The sequence below is a fragment of the Choloepus didactylus genome, chromosome 10 (genome assembly GCF_015220235.1).
Source record: "Choloepus didactylus isolate mChoDid1 chromosome 10, mChoDid1.pri, whole genome shotgun sequence".
In the NCBI taxonomy this organism is placed as follows: Eukaryota; Metazoa; Chordata; class Mammalia; order Pilosa; family Megalonychidae; genus Choloepus; species Choloepus didactylus.
The window spans coordinates 111,369,630-111,391,981 of NC_051316.1; the positions used below are offsets into that span (position 1 = coordinate 111,369,630).

The 22,352-nt window shown below is 39.4% G+C and overlaps 1 protein-coding gene across 5 annotated transcripts; it reads right to left on the reverse strand.

Annotated features, from left to right (window-relative positions):
* Positions 1–1,601: 1,601 nt before the first annotated feature.
* ZFP37 (ZFP37 zinc finger protein) lies at positions 1,602–19,392 on the reverse strand. Of its 5 annotated transcripts, none has more exons than XM_037798055.1 (4): positions 19,267–19,392; positions 13,018–13,102; positions 12,264–12,395; positions 1,602–4,850 (listed from the first exon to the last, which is right to left on the reverse strand). In XM_037798055.1, the coding sequence occupies exons 1-4, from the start codon at positions 19,297–19,299 to the stop codon at positions 3,364–3,366; spliced, it is 1,737 nt and encodes a 578-aa protein (XP_037653983.1). In that variant the 5' UTR covers positions 19,300–19,392; the 3' UTR covers positions 1,602–3,363. The 5 variants fall into 5 exon arrangements, with proteins under 5 accessions (XP_037653983.1, XP_037653984.1, XP_037653982.1 ...); XM_037798056.1 differs by having other exon boundaries at positions 13,018–13,099; positions 19,267–19,355; XM_037798054.1 differs by lacking the exon at positions 19,267–19,392 and adding an exon at positions 15,981–16,850.
* Positions 19,393–22,352: the final 2,960 nt, after the last annotated feature.

Consider the following 22,352-nt stretch of genomic DNA (forward strand, 5'->3'; position numbering starts at 1 on the left):
CAGTTGCACTACATTGGTCCTCAACCTAGTAGTGCTCTTCTGCTGTGGGCTGTGAATATATGTGACTAATAAAACTGCTGTCGATCTCATCTGTCCAGGGACAGATGTTATGTGTTGGATCATTCCCAGAACCCTAGGATTGGACTCCATCCATCACCAAAGGGGTTAAGAGGAAGTGAGCAAAAGAGTTCCATATGTTATATAACCAATTAACTATCAATTTGCCTTATATCGAATTTTCCTCTATTCTGGATATATATATATACATCATAGAATAGGTTCTTGGAAATGGGGTTGTCAGACTCTTGAAGGTTTTGATGAATACTGGCAGATATACTTTGAATAGGTTGTACAGACTTGATGCCTGCAAGCAGTATATGAGACCTCTGCTTTATACTTCTCTTGCAAACCTAATTCTTAAAATTTTTAAATCTTAATTTTAAAAGTTTCCTATTTTTTCTTCTTTTTTATATCGGAGTTCAGCTTCTTTCTCTTCCCACACTTTCAAATTCTAAAAGATGTATGCCTGGAATGCTTTCCCCTCATATATGCCCAGGGCTTCCTCCCTCACCTTTTCCAAATCTTTGCTCAAGTATTATCATTTCAGTGAGTCCACTCTACCACCATATTTAAAACTGAACTCCCAAGCACTCTAACCCCTTTCTTTATTTTGCATAGCACTTGTCACCATCTGTTATACTCTGTATTTTAATTTCTTATTTCTTGCCTGTTTCCCCATCTAGAATTCAGCTCTATGAAGACTGGCATTTTTTTTCTTGTTTTGTTGACTTCTATATCTCTGGCTCTTAGCATTGTGACTAGCATATAGTAGATGCATAGCATTACTTGAAAAAATGACTGCTTTAAAAGTGTTAATAATTTGCTCTATTTATATGCCATCCATTTTCTTTATATTAAAGAACAGCTCAGAAACCATTTTTAATTTTTAAAAAATGTGAAGCAATTTAGACCAATGGTTCTCAAAGTGAGTTTCCCAGACCTGAGAACTTATTAAAAATGCAGATTCCTTAACTCCACCCAGATCTACTGAATCAGAAAAATTGTGGGTGGGCATTAGAATTTACATTTCTAATAAAACCTGTGCTTTACCAAACCCTCTAGACCATTTTAATGCACACCTAAGTTTGATTCAGATTTATCTCTGGTTTCTGAGCTGTTCTTTAATAGAAAGAAAATGAATGGCATATATATTAATAGAGCAAATTATTATTTCCTCATTCATCAATGCTAAATTATAATTCATTTTTAACTGCACTAAATGGCTTCCAGAATTTAATCCTATATTCAGGAATACTTATGTTCCTGACTGTCCCAGGTGTGGCACTATTATGGGTTCTCCAAATATAGTTGGAAATCCACCCTAGTCATACATGCAATTGTTTTATTCTTCTAAAAAGTGCAAGTAATATCCAACTCTGGATAGTGATGACTCATTCTGTATAGTGCCAGACTTTCATTTGATAAGGAATTACAGTTGAAAATGGCTCTCACATTGCATTGTCTTTACCCAAGAGTAAATAATTTGTGGATGAGTGTATAATACTTATGAGTTGATGTCAACATATGCACACACACAAAAATTTCATTCTTAATATGTATATTTTGTAAGTCTCTGAATTGAGGAGGTCAGAAAGGGAGGAACACAAATGGGAAAACATTTTCAAACATGACATTTAATCACATTTGTTAAGGGCCCATCATTATGCTGGACCCGTATCTTAGCAGGAAGGTGAACTATTTATTTGACAGAATAGAATATGACAAGTCCTGCTTACTGTCACAAATGCTTGTTTGAGGAACAGACAAGATAATGTAGTCAATGTGCTGTGAAAAATGTAATAGGTGTCATATGTGCCAAATATTAACTTACAGTACAAAGCCATTTTTTGTGCTGATGTCTGTTTTTAGTGGAACAACTTAAATTTTAAAGGTTTTGCTATATTTTTCATATGACTCAAGAATAAAAAAATCTTGGTATGCAATGGCAAATAGATCTCCTGAGCAAACTCAAACTGAGTCACAGTACTTTCTGGAGTGCATGCTTGAGAATGATTCTTATGCCAAGTCTGGGCATACTCAGAAACAGTGCAGTGACCCAGTAACAGTGTCTGCTATGTGCAAGAACAGGGCGTGGTAGCATTTGTTGCAATACATTTGAAATTCCAGGTTTGGATGTTTGTGTTTTAGTGCTTTGAACTCTAGATAAAATGGATTGATTGTTCAGAAAATTATTTTCATTCACCTGAAATCACAATTCATGCAAATAGAAAAAACACAGTGCTGTTATAGTTGTAATTCATTACTTTAATGCAAGAACTTGTGTTTGAAAAGTCTTTGTGAATTCAATACCAAGTTTAATGCCATGTGTCTCTGATGTTCATCATCATTGATCATTATGCATAGAAACTTTTTCACTTTGTCAAACAGCACTAAATTATTCAGTATTAAAATTGTTAGTGTTTTAATTAGTATTCATAATGCATATTAAAAGTATTTTAATTGTGAAAATAATACATGATAAAACAATTCAAACAGTATACAATAAAAAGATTTTCCTCCCAACTCTGGGTCCTAATACTGTACTCCTGTGCCCAAAGGTGACCACAATTAAGTTTCTTCTGCATTTTTTCAGCAGCTACTCACATACATATACAGACTCACACACACTAAGAGAAAGTGAGGAAAGTACACAATCCTTTTGTACACAAATGGGAACATACTACATACATGGTTCTGCAACTGGCTTTAATGTATCTTGAATATTATTCCCTTGAGTACTACTGAGGTTACCAGTATACAAGTGTAGCCTCAATTGCTTTCTTTCATTTTCTCTCAACTTTGTATTAAAATAAAATTTTTATAACATTTGCTACTGATGTAGAAGTGAAAAAAATTTTAAAAGAGCTGGTTGCTAATATCAAAGAGGAAGTGCAGTAAAAATGACCACACTGATTTATACATGACAACAAACAGATTTACAAATTCAATTCTAATATGTGATACTTAAAAACATAACACCTAAGCAACTCAGGAATTGCCAGGGTGTGTAATTTGTTCATCTATTGCTCTGATTATTCAATTTATACACAATTTAAAAGCTTTATATTTCAAAATGAACATGTAGACTGTTTACAACTGAGTATTTTTAAAACAATATTTTCTGTAAGAAGTTTGGTATCAAGTTTAAATTTTTAGTTCCATTCATGGGTTTATGCAAAAAGTCATCTTTGCATTCTCTCATGTATAATGAGGTGTGACTTCCTAACATTTGTTAAATTCAGAATATCTCTAAGGTTTAAAAAACCTTCAGTTAGGTTAAAGAGATTCCCCACATTAATTTCATTAATCAGATTTCTCTTCTGAATGGGTTTTCACATGTTTGGTAAGGGATGCATTTTGTTTGAAGGCTTTCCCACATTCATTACATTCATAGGGTTTCTCTCTAGTATGGGACCTCTGATGTATAACAAGTTGTGACTTTGCACGAAAGGCTTTTCCACATTCATTACATTCATAGGGTTTCTCCCCAGTATGAGTTCTCTGATGTACAATGAGGTGTGACTTTTGGCTAAAGGCTTTCTGACATTCCTTACATTCATAGGGTTTCTCTCCAGTATGAACTCTCTGGTGTTGAGTAAGACCTTCAATTTGTTTGAAGGCCTTCCCACACTGATTACATTCAAAGGGACTTTCACCTGTGTGGGTTCTCATGTGGTAAGTAAGAGATGAACTATGTCCAAAGGCTTTTCCACATTCTTTACATTCATAGGGCTTTTCTTTAGTATGAGTTCTTTGATGTATAATAAGGTGTGACTTCTTGCTGAAAGCTTTTTCACATTCACTACATTCAAAGGGTTTTTCACCTGTATGAATTCTCATATGTTTAGTAAGGGATGAGCTATACTTAAAGGCTTTTCCACATTCATTACATTCATATGGTATTTCACCTGTATGACTTCTCACATGTTCAGTAAGAGATGAATTATACCTGAAGGATTTTCCACATTCCTTACATTCATAGGGCTTCTCGCCTGTATGAGATCTCACATGTTGAATGAGGTTTGAGCTATGTCTGAAGGTTTTCCCACAGTCTGTACATTCATAGGGCTTTTCCCCAGTATGAATTCTTAGATGGTCAGTGAGAGCATGTTTATGACTGTGGGCTTTGCCACACTGAATACATTCGTATGGTTTCTCTCCTGTGTGAACTCTCTGATGTACAACGAGATGTGACTTTTGGCTAAAGGCTATCCCACACTCATTACATTCATACGGTTTTTCCCCAGTATGAATTCTCTGATGGTCAATGAGTCCTTGTTTATGGCTGAGAACTTTCCCACATTCATTACATACATAGGGTTTCACTCTAGCTTTAGTTTTGTCACAGTTAGTAGAAGATGAGCTATAGTTGGATGATTTTTCTTCTTTCTCTGCAGTTTGAATTTTCTCCTGCTTATTATGGGATGAGCTCCTACTGGATAACTTCTCATGTTTCTTTCCAGTTTGAGTCTTGTCTTTCTTTTTATCAGACAAATTATGGCTGAATGTTTTCCTTTGTTCTTTGGCTGCATCAGGTTTCTTTTTTGCATATGTTCTTATAAGACTAGGTGAGTCTAAATTCTTTTTCAAACTTTTTCCATGTGAATCAAATTTAAGAAGCCTTTTTTTGGAAGGAATATGTTTTGTATTCATATTATTTTTTCTCCCCACTGAACTATACTCATGGCCTTTCTTCTTAGTCAGAGTTTTCTTCTTGAATGCAATTTCTCTAAAGAGTTCGTTTTGAGATTCCTGGTGCTTCTCTTCCAGGAATTCATTTTGCTGAACTTCTAAAATGGAAATCAATGAGATGTTCATGTGAGTCGTTCCATTCTTATATTATGGAATCAAACATAAAGAAATGCCTGGTTGTAGGGTTGTATCTTTTTTCAACTCTAGTCTCCCAAAGTGAAAGAAATATCAAGGAAAAATGTCCCTATCCTCTTGGACTTGATGGAAAAAATGCTGTAGTAAAAACTGGAAAAGAAAATTGACAATAATGATTAGAAAGAGCTTTGACTGTTTATAAATATGACCTTGAAACCTAGTATACAAGAATAAATAAACAGAAGTAGCAGTGAACAGAGAATGGATGCAGATTGCAGAGTTTGTGATTGTAGTAAATCTCTCTGAGCCCATGCTGCCCAGCTCTGAAAACTGCCAACCCACCCATAGTATTTGGCTCCTGCAGCCTGTACTATACTACCCCAGATCTCCATGGTCAAAATTGGCTGGAAATCTGGCTCAAGTCATCATGTCCAGTAAGGTTCTCTCATTAAAAACTTAGACTCTAGTTAGATGCTACTGGGGGGCTTAAATTTAAAAATGACATAGGACAGATACTAGTAGAACTGTATTTTCCACAGGTAAACAGAAAACTCATCAGTAGAAAGAATGAAGCATACACACAGAGAGAAGCAGAGATATAAGACCATGTGTTCTCAAAGAGACCATTCCCATAATCTCATTTCCTAATGGCTTCCTTTTTCTTGGATCTAATCCCTGGTAAAGTTTAGCTGAACTACTTAATGTTAGGTTACAAGGGATGTATCTATGTGCTTATAATAAAATCTGCTATTCTTAGTGTGTATCAAGTAAATATATGTTATTGCAACCTGTGCCAGTTCAATGTATTATGTCCCCCAAAATGACATTATCTTTGATGCCATCTTGTGTGGGCAGACATATTAGCGTTGATTAGATTTTGGAATCCTTTAGGTGTTTCCATGGAGATATGATTCAATCAACTGTGGACAAGACCTTTGGTTGGATAATTTCCATGGAGGTGTTGCCCCATCCATTCAGGATGGGTCTGAATTAGTTCACTGGAGTACTATATAAGCACAGACAGAAGAAGTGAGCTTGCTACAGCCAAGAGGGACACTTTGAAGAATGCACAGAAGCTGAGAGAGTAGCTGCAGATGACAGACAGTTTGAAGATGGCCATTGAAAGCAGACTTTTGCTCCAGAGAAGCTTTTGAAGATGGTTGTTGAAAGAAGACTCTTGCTCTGGAGAAGCTAAGAGAAGACAAACACCCCAAGAGCAACTAAGAGTGACATTTTTGAGGAACTGCAGCCTAGGGAGGAACGCCCTGGGAGAAAGCCATTTTGAAACCAGAACTTGGAGCAGACGCCAGCCACATGCTTTCCCAGATAACAGAGGTTTTCCGGACACCATTGGCCATTCTCCAGTGAAGATACCCTTTGTTGATGGACACTTTATGGCCTTAAGACTGTAACTGTGTAACCAAATAAATCCCCTTTATAAAACCAATCCATTTCTGGTGTTTTGCATTCCAGCAGCATTAGCAAACTAGAACAGAACCCAAAGAGCAATAACAACCCAAAGAGCCAGAAATGGCAAAAGAAGGTGAGTCCACTAAGGAGTACTGAACATCTTAAAGGTGTCTGGGGGAATAAGCAGGAAATGGTATTCCATTGCTACCATCCATGACCAATATAACAATGACAATCCTGTGCTGAAAAAAACAAACAAACAAACAAAAACAAAATACCCAAACTGCATTTACTCTGAGTTCCTGATGCTTTTACCAAATGATAAAATTCATAATAATCAGCTTGGCAAATAAATTTAAACCATCTGGATTTATAAAATATACATAAACTTGTTCCTGTCAGAACAGGCCATTAAGTGCCAATTATAAATTTTAAGTGTATCCTGACTGAAACTGGCTGCTTACATTCTTTTCCCCACACATTATACAATTATGCATTTTGAGATGTCTCAACCTTTACTTTCCGTCTCTGAGACCATCAGCGCATTGACAGGTGTATGCAGCGATGTTTGTACTATATGACTCAACTTCTGCCTGAAAACAATTGGGACAAATCATTGGCCCAAGTCAGTTCAATAATATGCATGCCCCTCAGAATTTGGAATTGAAACTCAAAGACCTCTTTTAGCTAGCTACAGATACTACATGTGTAAAAACGTGTAAACTTGAGATCTGGAGCTGCCATTTTGGGGTGATCTTTTTAGCTATGTATAGAGAAAAGCAGAAAAAACTTCAGAGTGGGAATTAAACAGATTCAAGAGAGAAGAAGATATGAGCCCCCTGACCTAAGAGAGAAACACATTGGAAGTGAATAGCTGCCTTGGTGGTAAAGGAACATTACATGGGCAAAGTGAAAACTGGACTCAAACATAAAAGAGGTATGCTACCTGAATAGACAGACAGGACATATTACTTTAATGGAGAATATTTAAGGGATTAGTTCACATGGAGTAGAAGATCAATTTTAGGGAGTATAGATATAACACGGTGCCCAGAGAAGCTGCTTTGTCATTTTTCTCCTGGGAGAAAGAGTGTATAACAGGAATTTTTATATAGGATGACAAAGGATGTGTCTTCCATGGACCAAGGATGCTGAGAAGAATGGAGGCAAATTTCCTTGTGAAATGAAAGGGATTAAAATGTAACCCTTTCCCCTTGAGATTTAACATTATGAGGACCTCAAGGGATGGCTGGACTGGTCAAATGATGTCTGACAATAGGAAAAGATACAGAGTGCAAGAGGAATTTGCCATCAGGGAAAGGAGGAGAATCTCAACTAGTGAATTGGTATTAATACTAGGGTAGATAGATGATCATGAAAGGAGAACTGGATCTTCCAGAGAATGTGGTTAAGGCAGGATGCCTTTCTTTTCCTGAATCTGAGAAAGTTACTAAATATATGGATGTTACACTAAAATGACTGTAACTACAGAATGAAGTATGGAGGCCACTAGATGCAGCAAATCATTAGAAGGGATAAAATAGTCCTTTCTTGAAGAAACTCCAAGAACTATATTAAGAACCTGAGCCAAGAAAAGAATCACTGTAGCCATGACAAAGATGTATCAAACTACTGAGGAATATTTTTTAGTAATAACACTGTTCTGGTTTGTTAACACAGTTGTTATGAAAAATAGCAAAAAAGGATTGGCTTTTATAAAGGGGATTTATTAGGTTACAAAGTCAAAGTTCTAAGGCCATAAAAGTATCTTAAATAAGGCATCAACAAGAGGATACCTTCACTGAAGAAAGGCCAATGGCGTTTGGAACACCTCTGTCAGCTGGAAAGGCATGTGGCTGGTATCTGCTGCTCCTTTGCTCCCAGGTTCTGGTTTCAAATCGGTTTCTCCAAAATGTCCCTGGGCTTCTGTGTCTCTGAGCTTCTCTCTCTCTGCTCCTATACATCCTTGCTTGTTGTCCCAGGGCATTTCTCTCTAAGCATCTGGGGATCCTCTCTTAGCTTCTCTGGGGCAAACTCTGGGCCTCATCTCTAACATAGCATCTCCAATTGTTTTACTGTCTGCATCTCCAAGCATCCGGATTTGTGTTGGCTGTTAGCTTCTCCCAGGAGCAAACTCTGGATGGAATATCTTAGCTTCTCTCCAAAATGTCTCTCAGCTTCTCTGAGCTCCTCTCTCCATGAGCTCTTAAAAGACTCCAGTAAACTAATCAATACCTGCCCTGAATGGGTAGGGTCATATCTCCATGGAAATAATCTAATTAAAGATCTCACCCACAGTTGGGTGGGCCATATCTCCATGGAAACAACCTAATCAAAGGATCCCACCCATAATAAGTTTGCTCCCACAAGACTGCATTAAAGAACATAGTCCTTGCTGGGGTACATAACAGTTTCAAACTGGCACATTCCACCCCCTGGACCCCCAAAAGACATGCTCTTTCCAAATGCAAAATACATTCATTCCATCACAGTATCACAAAAGGTTCAATCATTTCAGTAACAATAGATAAATACAAAGTCTTATCAAAATCTGTTACAGGTGTGGTCTGTCCTAATGCAAAATTCCCCTCTGGCTGTGAAACTTAGAACAAGTTTTTTGCTTCCAACATACAAAGGGACAGTCATAGGATAAACATTCCCATTGCCACAGGGAGAAATAGAAAGGAAAACAGGTGTCACTGGACCAAAACAGTTCCTAAAACCTGCAGGGCAAACTCCATTAGATTTCAAAGCCTGAGAGTCATTTATAGAAAGACGTTTTATTCTCGGGGCTTCAGAGAGAGGAAGACCTACGCTTTGCAAGGGCTTTCACAAAGGCCTTGTTCTCTCCAAATGCTGGGGTGATTGCTCCAACATATCCACGCACTGGGGAGACCATTTTGTTCTCAGCCCCCCTCCTCAAGCATCGCAGCAGCACCTGGACTCTACGCCATCTCCAGGGATGAGGGTCTTCTCTCTCTGAACAGTGAAGTGGTTGCCAGATTCTGCCCATTCCCTGCGGAATGTGCTCCACCCTCTCTGAGGCCAGAAGCACCAACACTGTTTCTGAACAATGCAGTGGCCAAGCTCCTCCTCATTCCCCAGGCATCTGAGAACCCTTAGGCAGCAGCACTCTTAAACTCTGGGCACTCTCATACTCACCCTATCCACTTGCTTGCTTGGATCTGCTCTCCTGGCCCAAGGTTTCTAGACTACAGACCTTAGCTTCCATGGTTCTGCCCTTGAAGTTATCCTTCCCTTAATCTGTACCTTCTCCAAACTAGTTCATACTGGCAGTGGTTCCGTTTATATAGACCTTGCAAAAAATTTGTTGGCTTGGCATGCAGCATACAAGGGTCAAAACCATCAGAGAATAGGACTTGCCACAGATCCTTTCTGGATAACTCCATATCCAATCCTGGCTTGTACTGAAATGGCTGGCTGTTTCCAGTTTTCGTTAAATCCTCACGTGTGCCACTAGCCTCTTGGGTCTCATTTTCTAAAGGTTTGGAATTTTCCAAACTATCAGCTTCTGGTTTCCTTGTACCCAGTTCAATTCTCAGCTTATCTCTTTCCTCTAGCATTCTACCATAAGCTGCAAGAAGAAGCCAGGCTGAATTCTCCAAATTTATTTTGGAGATCTCTTCAGCTAGGCATTGCTTTCAAATTCTCCCTTCCATCTGACATGAGGAATCAATTTTGCCAAATTCTCTGCCACCTTAAAACAAGGATCACCTTTCTTCTAGTTTGCAATAATGCATTCATCATTTCTCAGTCTTCATCAGAAGTACCTTTAGAGTCCATATTTATACCAACAGTCTCTTCAAAGAAATCTAGGCCTTTTCTATCAAGAAAAGAATTCTTCAGAATCTTCCCCTTATCCATTTAAAAAGCTATTCCAACATGTTTGGTATTTGCAAACTCAGCAGCAACCCAGTTCTCGGGTATCAAAATCTGTTCTGGTTTGCTAAAGCTACCCTTATGCAAAATACCAGAAATGGATTGGCCTTTATAAAGGGGATTTATTAGGTTACAAATTTATAGTTCTAAGGCCATAAAAGTTTCCAAAATAAGGCATCAACAAAATGATACTTTCATTGAAGAAAGGCCAATGGCATCCAGAACATCTCTGTCACCTGGGAAGGCATGTGGCTGGAATCTGCTGGTCCTTTGCTCCTGGGTTCTGGTTTCAAATCACTTTCTCCAAAATGGCCCTGGGCTTCTGTCTCTCCTAGATTTTCTCTCTCAGATTCTATGCATTCTTGCTTGTTTTCCCAGGGCACTTCTCTCTAAGCATCTGGGGGTTGCTTTTAGCTTCTCTCAGGCAAACTCTGGGCTTCATCTATTATCTTAGCATCTCCAAACGTCTTTCTGCCTGCATCTCCAAGTGTCCAGGTCTGTGTTGGCTCTTAGCTTCTCCAGGGGCAAACTCTGGATGGAGTATCTTAGCTTCTCCTCAAAATGTCTCTTTCAGCTTCTCTGAGCTCCTTCTCTCTGTGAGCTCTTAAAGGACTCCAGTAAACCTCTCAAAACCCACCCTGAATGAGTGAGTCACATCTCCATGAAAATAATCTAACCAAAGTCTCACCCACAATTGAGTGGTCTTAGGAAATTCCTGGGATCTTGGACAATTCAGGTTCAGAAGAAACTTAAAGAGGTATTGTGGACATTCTGGTAATTTGGGGTCTGTAGAATCCAAGCAATAACTGACTATTTTAAAGTCTTGTCATAACATCTAAGATGAATTGGGAAACAGAATGGACTTAAGAAATCCACCTACAAATTGCAGCAATTTAGATATGTTTTGGGTGAAGTCAATGAAAATTGAGAAAGGGAAAACAAATAGGAATTGAGTAGAGGATAGTAAGAGAAGCCAAAGATCAATGATGAAGTGACTCCCTTTTGGACAGGCTTTAGGTCTATAACTGGAAAAAAATATGGAGGCTGAGAAGAAGCTCTCATTTAGAAAGAAAGGTAAAACTTTTAATTTATGACACTCTAACAAGGAGAAATGTGATATCATGGGGTGGAATAGGGGTGGTGGAAAGGAGAGAATAACAGAATATCAGGAAAGGGGGGGGGGTGATCAAAAAAGTATGCTTTTGATAAGATAAGCAGAGATGGGATTTAGAGAACCATTAAAAGAAGTTACTGCTCCTTCTGAAAGCTGAGCAATGGAGAGCATGGAAGAGGAAAATTGTCTATATGGGGGAATCATTAGGTTTCTGAGGGTCTTGTACTATGATTTAGAGCCCCGGTCTTCACTTTCTTTCCTACCATAACATGAGTGGTGTGACAGACTAAATTGTTTTTCCCTGTGGAGGGATTACATATTCCAGCCCATTGCTTGGTCATTTGAATTTCAGTGACCCACTCTGTGGAAGGATTATATACTCCTGCTCTGATGAACTTAAGAGTGCCCAATGACCTCTTCTGACCAATAAAATATGAGCAGATAATGATGTGTACCACTTCCAATCAGTGATTTTAAAAGTCACATGTCATTCCACTCACCTTTTTTTCCCTCTGCCATGAGACGATCATGTGCCAGACAGAAACTGTCCCTAAGCCCAGGTCCCTAGATGAAGATACTATGGCAAAGGGCTGTAGCTTGAGCAAGAAACAAATCTTTCTTCACATAAGCCATTAAGATATTGCTGTCATTTCTTAATGGAGCATAACAGCCTAAGCTGACTGATACAAGTGGTATAACCAAACTCCCATAAGTACCAGTGGCTCACTACCATCATGAACCTCCCAAGGGCACCTCTCGCATGGTGAGTTTCAAACAAGGAACAGATATCAGCAACTCTAAAGTTAGAGAACCTTTGTAGTTTGAACCCTTCTTTCCCCAGGGGATTCTGATATTTTCCCACTGCTACCAGTTGGCAGAAAGAAGGGTCTTGATCTCTAAGAAGAATTTAAACATGAATTCCAAAGTTACCACCAAGAAACTGGGAACTTACTTCCATTGGCTTCAATTTCCTTGGGTTTCTCTATTTCACCCAGATGAGCTTGACTGAGCCTTTTCCCATTCCCCAGACATGGCTCTTCTTTTTCCAACTTTGAGATAATTTCTGATTTGGGAGCTTGGTACCCTGCTCACAGGAAAAGGCAGAAATTGAGTGCTAGAGAAACCACCATCGCAGAAATCAAGCTCTGACATTTGAGCTTCAAGACCTTTAAAGGATAAAACAGATTTGGCTTCTGCTTGTAGAGTGGAAAATTTATTTCTGTAGTCAAGGTTGAAAGATAGGTACAAAAAGTTGTAAAAAGCCTGTAAAAACAATTATTTCTGTAATCAAAGTTAAAAAATGGTAGAAACTAGTAATAACACTGCTTAACAACAAAACCTCAAAACTTAAAGAAAAAAGTGGTTTTATAAAACAAAATAGCATTAAATATTTTAACCACCACCCAAAGCAGTAATATGCAATGTTGTGGGTATGTGCCTAATAATTCACAAAATAAAACATTCCTCACTGTAAAAAAAAAAAAACAAACAAACAGATTTGGCTTCTAAAGGTTCACAATGAGGATGCCCATGTACCTCAACTGAGCAGACCTTCCATTTTGGTGGTGGGGTCGCAAATATCTTGTATAGCCCCCAAAAGTGATTAAAACTCTTTGACTCCCCTCAAATTAAGGCAAAGCTATTAAGAACTTCATAGAGAAGATATCATAGTGGCCGCACTGGAATTCCAAAGGAATTGTCCTTACCCATTGAGGATAGGTGGGTGCAGTTCTCCAGCATCACACCCTTGTACGGGTTCCTCTGAGCAGGATCTAGTTGCTCCCATTCCTTCTGAGTAAAAACCACAATCACATCTTTGAATGTCATTGATCCCTGTGATAGCACATTTCTATTTGGTCTAATGTTATCCACATTGAGTGAGTGATTTGGAGGAGACAGATATTTGTTCTTTCCTTGAACATTCAACATGGACCAAGATGTTATGTAAGGTACTTATTCTCTACCCAATTTTGCTCTTTTTGAGGAAAAATATCATATTTAAAAATGTCCCATTCTGAATTTTTATGCATGAGGATAAAGAAAAATATTCCAATATTAGGAAAAAAGATGATTTATCATTAAAAGGAAACAGAATGAATCTCTGTCTCATCCTTTATAACAATGGATGCTAAAGGCTTTGGAGCAGTGTTTATTGTTCTGAGGTAGAAGAATTGAGAGCCTTGACTTTTCTAACCAGTCAAAAAGAATTCATGTTTGAGAGCAAAAGAAAGACATTTGAGGCATGCAAAGATACAGGAAATATACTATCTGCATACTTCAGAAAGAGAGAGAAGGAGAGAGAGAAATGGAGAAGGAGGGAAGGAGGTGGAGCAAGATGAGGGAAGGATAAAAGGAGAGATTTTTAAAAAGAAAGAAAATTGTATCAGAGTAACATTTCCAAGTTTGGGAAGGTTTAAAAATATAGTAGAGAGATCAATGAGTAATAAAACCAGTAAAATGTCTAGTTATATCTAAGCAACTTGATAAGGTGCTTGAGCAACTGTTAGAAATGTATCCTTGAAAGCAAGATGTACAATGTAAGAATTAGCAGAAATTAAGTGTTGGGCACAGGAGAGAAATTAAAGCGTGTTGAAAATTCTCTTCTTATCAGGTAGATGAGAGGAAGATGAGACAGCTATTGAAGAATTTTGATACTCAACAGTATGTGTTCAAATATATTTGTTTAATATGTCAAGATAACCCCTTACCCCAGAGACCACCTGCATGTGTCACAAATTCTTTACCCCACAGTCCTCCAGTCCCTGACTTCCAATAACCCCCCATCACTGACTTTCACTGGCCTCCCCATCACTGAGCCATTACAGCTGTCTCTAATCACGAGCCCCATAATTCTAAAATGACTGCTCCCCACAAACCTTCCAGTCACTAACAGAACACGTGCTCCCTAGTCACTTGCCTCCACAGACACTTCAATCACATCTTTCCACAGGTTCCTCAACCATTGATACTCACAAAACATATTGATCTCTATCTCCCATGTGATTCAAAATCCCTCTCCTATCAACCACCAATTACTGACACCAACAGGACTAAAAGGAGAGGCCTTTACAGAAGGCCAGCAGACTCCACTGCACCCTCACCCTTGTCACCTGTTCCCTGCACCTGCTGGCTTTAACTGAAATCCGTCTCCTGAGAACCCTGCTTCCTTGCAGTGCTCCCAAGTGGAGGTTGTTTGTCTTCCCCCACCCCAGGACTTATGTACCTCAAGGCCTGAAGATGAGTTCAGTGACTACTTTCTACCATTTCTCCATTCTTCTTCAAAATCCCTGGCTTGTTCAGAGTGTCACCAGATTTTAACCATTAACTCTCTTGGTTGCTAAAGTCTACCAACTTCTTGGTCACAGTGTCAGGGGGTCTATAAAACCACTTCCAGGTCCGAGGATTCACTAGGAGGACCCACAGGATTCACTACATGGTGATACTTATGCTTGTGATTTATTACAGAATAAGGATACAAAGTGAAATCAGCGAAGGAGAAAGGTACCTGGAGCAGTCTGGAAGAAACCAGGCACAAGCTTCCACGTGTCCTCTCCCAATGGAGTCACATAGGATACACTCACTTAATTCTTACACCAATGGGTTGTGACAACATGTGTGCAGCTCCTTAGAGATTCAGACCCCAGGTTTTTACTGGGTGCTGGTCACATAAGCTCAATCAGCCAAGCATGTACAAAAATTCCAGACTTCCAGAAGGAAAATAGGTGTTCAACGTAAACCACATTGTTTGTTTAGTGAGCCACTCTTTATCAATTCTGAGAATGGAGGAAATCATCTAGAAATCAAAATTCCCAGACATCAGCCAAGTGTCACCCTTGTGAGCAAGGCTTTCTAAGGACAGCCGTCTCAGGCCTGCTATGTTAACTCTTTCCTGCAGTGACTCTGCCTCATTCACCAGTTTTCTCGCCACCACAGCTCTTGCCATCATTCCACGCTACCTCTACATCCATGTAGAAGAGCCATTCAATATTCTGTCCTCTCTCTTTTCCAACTGTAACAAAATTTTCTTCCATCCAAACTCAGCCACCCACTTATCACCCATACAAGCGATGTCATCCTTGTCATCATTATCACCTCTAAAATTTCTATTTAAAACATTCCACCATCTGACCACCTTTCAACATCCACCAGGTCACTTTCTCTAGTACTTCCACTCCAATAATTCTTCAAATTCATTGAGCCCTCCAAACTCATGATCCAGTAATCCTAACTATTTTTTCACAATCCTCCATCCCCACATAGCTTTACTTTCTTTCTATCTTATTTAGATTCATTGTTCTAGCACCATACACACATCCTTGTAAACAGCTTTAACTTCCTTATTCCTCTCTCCTCCATGGTACTCACCTAGTAAAGTCTCTACCTTGGTTAGACTCTCCTCTGCATCTATGTAGCTGAGCATTGCAGGATAAAAATCAAGCAATTTTGCGTAACGGTCCACTTCAAATTTATAATATGCATCTTAAAAGGCCACTCAACATTGCCAGCAATCCTACTACTTATCCCTAGGAAATTCACTTTTCTTCTTTCCATGATGTTTATTTCAACCTTTCTCCTCTTTCCTGAAATCCCCAACATCTACTCCTACCCAACTCATGGTTGGTAAATTTGCCTTATACTTGAAAAACACATGAAAACAGGCAAGAATTACCTTGTCTTGTCGCCACCAATTCCATAAACTTCTTTCCAAAAACATTTAATCTGCCTTCCTTTCTGGTTAAATTAAGTAAGTGTTCCTTCTCTCAGGTAAAGTCAGTTGTGCTTTTGGATCACTCCCCAACTGCTTCTCAACTGATACTGGTTCATTCCCACTGACATACAAAATTGCCTTAATATCGTCTGAAGAAAACCCTCCTCTTGATCTCATGTCCCACTCAATGTCCATTTCTCTGCTACTTTTACCAGAAAAACTCCTCATAAGCACAGATATACTAGTTGTCTCCACTTCCTTACCTCCCATTCTTTCAAAGCACTCCAACAAAGTTTTACCCCATCACTGCACTGAAAAAGCCATTGTTATCCATATCAGTCCAAATAACCATTGATCTACATCTTGCCGTAATCAAATTCTCCGTAGGCATTCTTCTGGAATTTACAAGAGCATATGACACGATCACCTCCATTATCTTGAAAAGCTTTCTGTATATTGTTGTGACATTGCACTTCCACAATTTTCCTCCTATCTCAGTGGCCACTTGATAGTCTCCTGGTTCTTCATCTTCTCCCAGATCTCTAAATGTCAGAGTGCCTCACAGCTCTGTCCTTGGCTCTCTTCTCTTCCCCATTTGTCATCTCTCTCTAGGTGACCTTTTTCAGTCTTACAGCTTCAGATGGCAACTTGAAGCTGATGCCTTTCAAATATGGATTTCCCAGCCCAGACCTCTCCTAAGTTCCAGAGTCATATATCACACAGCTACTCAACATCTCTACTTGGATGAGCCTGGACCCAGCATTGTGGGATTGAGAATGCCTTCTTGACCAAAAGCAGGGGAAAGAAATTAAACAAAATAAAGCCTCAGTGGCTGAAAGACTTCAAATGGAGTCGAGAAGTCATTCTGGAGGTTATTCTTATACATTATATAGATATCCCTTTTCAGTATTTAGTGTATTAGAATAGCTAGAAGGAAATACCTGAAAGTGTTGAACTGTAATCCAGTATCCTTGATTCTTAAAGATGATCATATATCTATATAGCTTATATGGTGTGACTGTGTGATTGTGAAAACCTTTATCCAGTGTATGGACAGATTAGTAGAAAAAAGGGGGACAAAAAGGAAATGAATAATAGGGGGATAAAAAGAGTATTAGATGTTTTAGGTGTTCTTTTTCACTTTTATTTTTTGGAGTAATGAAAATGTTCACAAAATTGATTCTGGTGATGAATCTACAACTATCTGATGATATTGTGAACAATTGATTGTACACTTTGGATGATTGTATGGTATGTGACTATATCTCAATAAAATTGCATTAAAAAAAAAAGAATAGCAGAGGGAAATACCTGAAATTACTCAACTGTAATCCAGCTGTACTGATCTATTCTCTACTGAGAATAACTGTCCTGTAAATCTAAAAGTATTTCAAAATAAAAAGTTTTTTTTTTAAAAATAGTAAATATCTAAAGATAATTCAGAATAATATTTTTGTGATTTTGAGTTAGGGAAGGCCCTTCTATGCAAGACATTAGCCCCAGAAGCAATAAGGGAAAAGAATGACAGATTTTACTACATAGCACTCTGTATGAGAATTTACACCATGAATTAAGTAAAAAAAAAAAAAAAAAAAAAAAGACAAAATGGGAAATATGCAAAACATATAAAAGTAGATTAATACTCCTTCCCCATAATGTTGACATCCTATTTGAAGAAGAAAAAGTGAGGGTGTTCACTGCCTAGACACCCCTGAAGATCGAGAAAGGGATTAAATGAGAGGAAGGGTTAGCAACAGCCAAGATAGGATTTAACAAAGGATTAGGAATACTGCATCTTTATATAAATATTTCTTTTTAGATGCTAGGGTATTAGAATAGCTAGATGGAAATAACTAAAATGGTGGAACTGTAACCCATAACAGTCTTTGAAATTTGCTCTATAGCTACTCATTTTTGTACTTTGAAAGTTACTACGTTTCTGTTTATATCTTATATTTCACAATAAGGAAATAACTGAAACTTTGGAACTGTAACCCAGACATTCTTTGAAATTACCTATATAACTACTTGTTAAATTGTACTTTGAAAGTTATCACCTTTCTGTATTTATGTTATATTTCACAATAAGGAAATAACTGAAACTGTGGAAATGTAAACCATAACATTCTTTGATATTTGCTCTCTAATTACTTGTTAAATAATACTTTGAAAGTTATCACTGTTATGTATATATGTTAAATTTCACAATAAAAATGTATTAAAAAAAAGAATAGCCAGAGAAAAATACCTGAAATTACTGTAACTCTCTTGATCTTTTATAATGATTGTATAACCATATAGCTTTTATCTTGTGATTGTAAAAACCTTGTGACTGACCCTTACTTATACCCCCTTATCCTGTTTTTCAACTTTAGAGCCTTATGATAACTAAAAACTGGCCCTAATGTTTATTAACGAAAGGCCTTGAGTCAGCCCACCCAGGACTAACCTACCCCAATTCCAAATCATCTCTATCCTCGTCATCCCAAGCTATTTTGCTCATTATCCTAAAACCTGACCATCTTTTGATATTATAAAACTCAGAATTACCCGTTTGGGAAGACAGATTTTTAGGCCAAGGGGCCATCTGCTCTCCAGCTTCTCCCGGAGCAGTGAACTCTTTCTCTCTTTGAAACCCTAGTGTGTCAGGAATTGGTCGTTTGAGCGCATCGGGCAGAGGACCCACTGCTTTTGATTGGTATCAATAGTATACTTATTACTGACTCTCAAAGACACTGCTAACCAAACGTCCACAAACATCACCATCACTGACCCCCAGGCCTCCAGCTCTGATCCCCACAGATACTTCCAATCACCAAACCCACAGCCCCCAACACTGGCCCTCCTTGACAATCCAGCCTCCAACCATCGCAGGCACCCATAATTGCTGACCCCCAGGCATCCCAAATCATCCACCACCACACACCTCCCCAATTTCTGACTAACCGCAAAGCCCCTATTCTTCCAAATCCTGACCTCTCAGTGACTGTCACAACCTCCCATCGCTTTCTCTACAGATCTCGCTAAATACCGATTTCCTCAATCTGTAGCACACCCTGACCACACAGATTCCCCCATCCTTACTCTACATTACCCTTCAAACGTTAAGCCTCTAAAGACACATCAGCATCGACCCCAAGGATTCCTAAATCACTGATTTCGCAGACCACAGCACCCCTCCAATCCCCGACCCCCTATTAGACTAGCTCTGACCGCCAAACCGTCCCCGCCCCGGGGTCGCCCTCACCGCGGCGCCACCCCCAGGCTTGAGCTCAGCCATCTCACGCGGCCTCTTTGCGGGTTCCCGGGATCCTACTCTGGTGCCTATTCTCTGGCGCTGTCAGGATCGGGCTGCAACTGGAGACCAACATGGCGGCCGCCAGGAGCAATGGCCTGTGCCTAGCCGGCCGCTGCAATGGCGGCGCCCTTGAAAAACCTCCGACGGGCGTGGCCATTTTGACACTGGTTCCGCCGTACAGTGGAGATGACGGGTTCTCTAGGACGATCTGGAGACCTGGCGGGGGTGGTGTCCCAGCGCGACCGGGTGGAGCGGAGCGGAGCGTTGGAATTACTTAGAGGGTCCTGGAGTGGTGACATGGGACTGAAAGGAACCGGGGATCGGTTATTCACTGCAACAAGACTGAAGCCGCGTCCCTGGCAGCTCAAAGGTTTTACCACATGAAGGATGTTCACGGAATTTGGAGTTTCTTTTCCCAATAGCTCAGGGTCGCCAGCTGCCGGGAGAATAGGAATCGTAATGCTTAAAGCGAGCTTCAGAGGGCCAGGACAATAAGAGAAATTGGAGGGAGAAAGGAGGAAAGCCTGATAAGACATATACCTATGTTAGAAAGGGAGAGGACGTTAAACTTTGAAATAGATGATATTCCATAGATGATACATTTCATTTTTGGTAACAGAAGACGCTGTGAGAGTCCAGGTTGATATTTTGGCAACTGGAGCAGAAATAATTTCTCAACGCGCTATTTCATGTCCTATTGTTACTCATTTACCAGTTATTTGTTGAGATTTTACTATGTGCAGACTAACTGCTGTGCTGTGGCAGGTCCTGGGGAAAGAGTGGAGACTCAGACACAGCCTTGCCCTGGTGGAATTTGCAGTGGGGCAGAGGTGATGAAGTTATCCCAAATATGTGGCTCCCAAATATGTGGCACCTTCCACCTAGCCTAATGACTCACTAATGATCTCAGCCAGCCTTGGTGGCATCCTGTCCCTGCCCTCCCAGTCTTGTGTCTGAATACAATTCTAAGTGCTCCTTCACTGAGCTCATAAGAAAGACTCAGACTGCCTGACATCAGGACAGTTTCTGTTTAGCCTCATCTTAATACTGATTTTTTTCCTAACATCTTGTTTGTGCAACAAATATGCTTCCCATTTATTCTTAAACAATCCCAACAGCACTTTTCCCTAGTCTTCTAGCATTCACCTTGGCAAAGTGCGTTTGTTATAAATACTTTCAGAGGCAGAATTCTATTAAGGCACCATTATTTCCAACCCTGCTGTTTCATCCTTTTATGGTCCCCTACCTATGAGTGCGGGAGGAATCTGTGGTTGGATGGGACATCACTAGCCTGAGTAGGTGACTAGTCAACTGTGTTAGTATTCGTCAAATTGGAAGTTGTCTGGGGTGGGCTTGACCTAATCAGGAGAGCCTGTAAAGGGGACTGGATCCTTCCTGAAGTCAGAGATTTGAAAAAGCAGGGGTCATATAGAAAGGACCATGTAGCAAGGACCTGAGGGTGGCCTCTAGGAGATAAGAGCAGTTTTTGGTCAACAATTAGCAAGACAAGGAGGCTCTCAGTCATATTATCACACAGAAATGACCCTGACAGTAGCCTGAGAGAAGGAGCTTGGAAGTGGGTGTGTCCCTCGTAAAGCCTCCAGATCAGCTCGCAGGCAGCCAGCACGTTGACTTCTGCTTTGTGAGACCCTAAGCAGAGAACTGGCCGCCCACTGCTGGACTCTGACCACAGAAACTGAGGCAATTATTGTGTGTTGATTTAAAGTTGGTGGTAATTTGTTAGATAGTGACCAAAAACAAATGCAAGTATTAGGGACTTGGACATTAATTGCTAGATTGAGCTTCCTCTTCACCTCCTCAGGACACTGTTCCCACCCTGTGTCCCTGACAGAGCATCTTTGATCTCACCTTTCTGGGTGTGAGCAATTGCTTCCCATCTTCCACAGATAAACTTCTGGCTCTGATTGTTCCTGGAATTACAGTCCTAATAGAGGCCAATATCTCAAGTTAAAAAAAAAAATACCTGTCTATCTCCTCACAGCTAGATCTGAGAGAGAAGAGGCAGGCCAGTTTTTTTCCAGTCTTTTCTTTAACAAAACCAATATATCCTCACAAATCCAAACATATTCCAACATGTTTCTAAACAAAATGGTGTTCTATATCTTAATAGTTTTCTAAGCTACTTTGATTCTAGGAAGTGACCGGTTTCCTTGGATAGTTTGTGTGTGTGGGGGGGAGGCAATGGAGGGTGGGCGGGGAGGAGAATTGGGAAGTTGTGGAAAGATCTGAGTGCATATCCCCTCCCCTGAAGAGGAGGAAGGGAAACAAGAAAGATGGATGTAAGTGAAGGAGAAGAAAGACGTTGGTGAGAATAGGACAGAGCATGGTGTTGAGGAAATGCTATTATTAAAGAGGACCCATCATTCCTCCACAAGACAGTCAGTTAATATCCTATTTCAGGAGAAATAGAAAGAGAAGAAATCTTGTAATTGAAACAATTTTGTAAAGACCACAAAGTGTGTGGTTTGTGTATTTGCCTGTGAGTTTTTTTATATATTTAGATTAAGACAACTTTTTCAAAAGATCAGTAAAATATTGTCATATAAAGAAATCTGTGGCAAATTGTCCCTGCTTTTATGAACTCTACTACCTCCTCTATTGTAAGCTAACTTTAGCATCTATACAATTCTAGATACCTAATTTTCTAACTCTGTCACCTAACTTATCCTGTGCCTGAGTACTTTGCAATGGAAATTTCTTACAGTAAACTCTAGTAAATGTCCTACAAACTGACCTTGTGTAAGGCTCTACCATAAAAGTGAAAAAACTGAATGATCCCTCCATCAATGCTTTCTTTTTCATTCATTAATTTGTTAATCAACTATGAAGAAGCACATGTTTTGGACTTGAACAATTCCTGATTAAGCTCCATTTCCCTTATTCCCATAACCATTAGCCACTTAGTTAACCTCTCAGATCAGTTCTTCCCATTGGTAACATTGGAAGATGTGTTTAACCAGGTTTAGAAAGTAGAGAAGAGAATATGTGTCTGTGATAAGATTATGGTTGGACAT

Excerpts from the sequence above, each read along its gene's own strand:
- ZFP37 (XM_037798053.1), bottom strand. The coding sequence starts at position 13,240 with ATGTTGAATGTTCAAGGAAAGAACAAATATCTGTCTCCTCCAAATCAC. Across the intron at positions 12,396-13,017 it reads CACCCACCTATCCTCAATGG|GGTACCAAGCTCCCAAATCA; the intron begins GTAAGGACAATT and ends TCCTGTGAGCAG. Across the intron at positions 4,851-12,263 it reads GGAAATTGAAGCCAATGGAA|AAGTTCAGCAAAATGAATTC; the intron begins GTAAGTTCCCAG and ends TTTCCATTTTAG.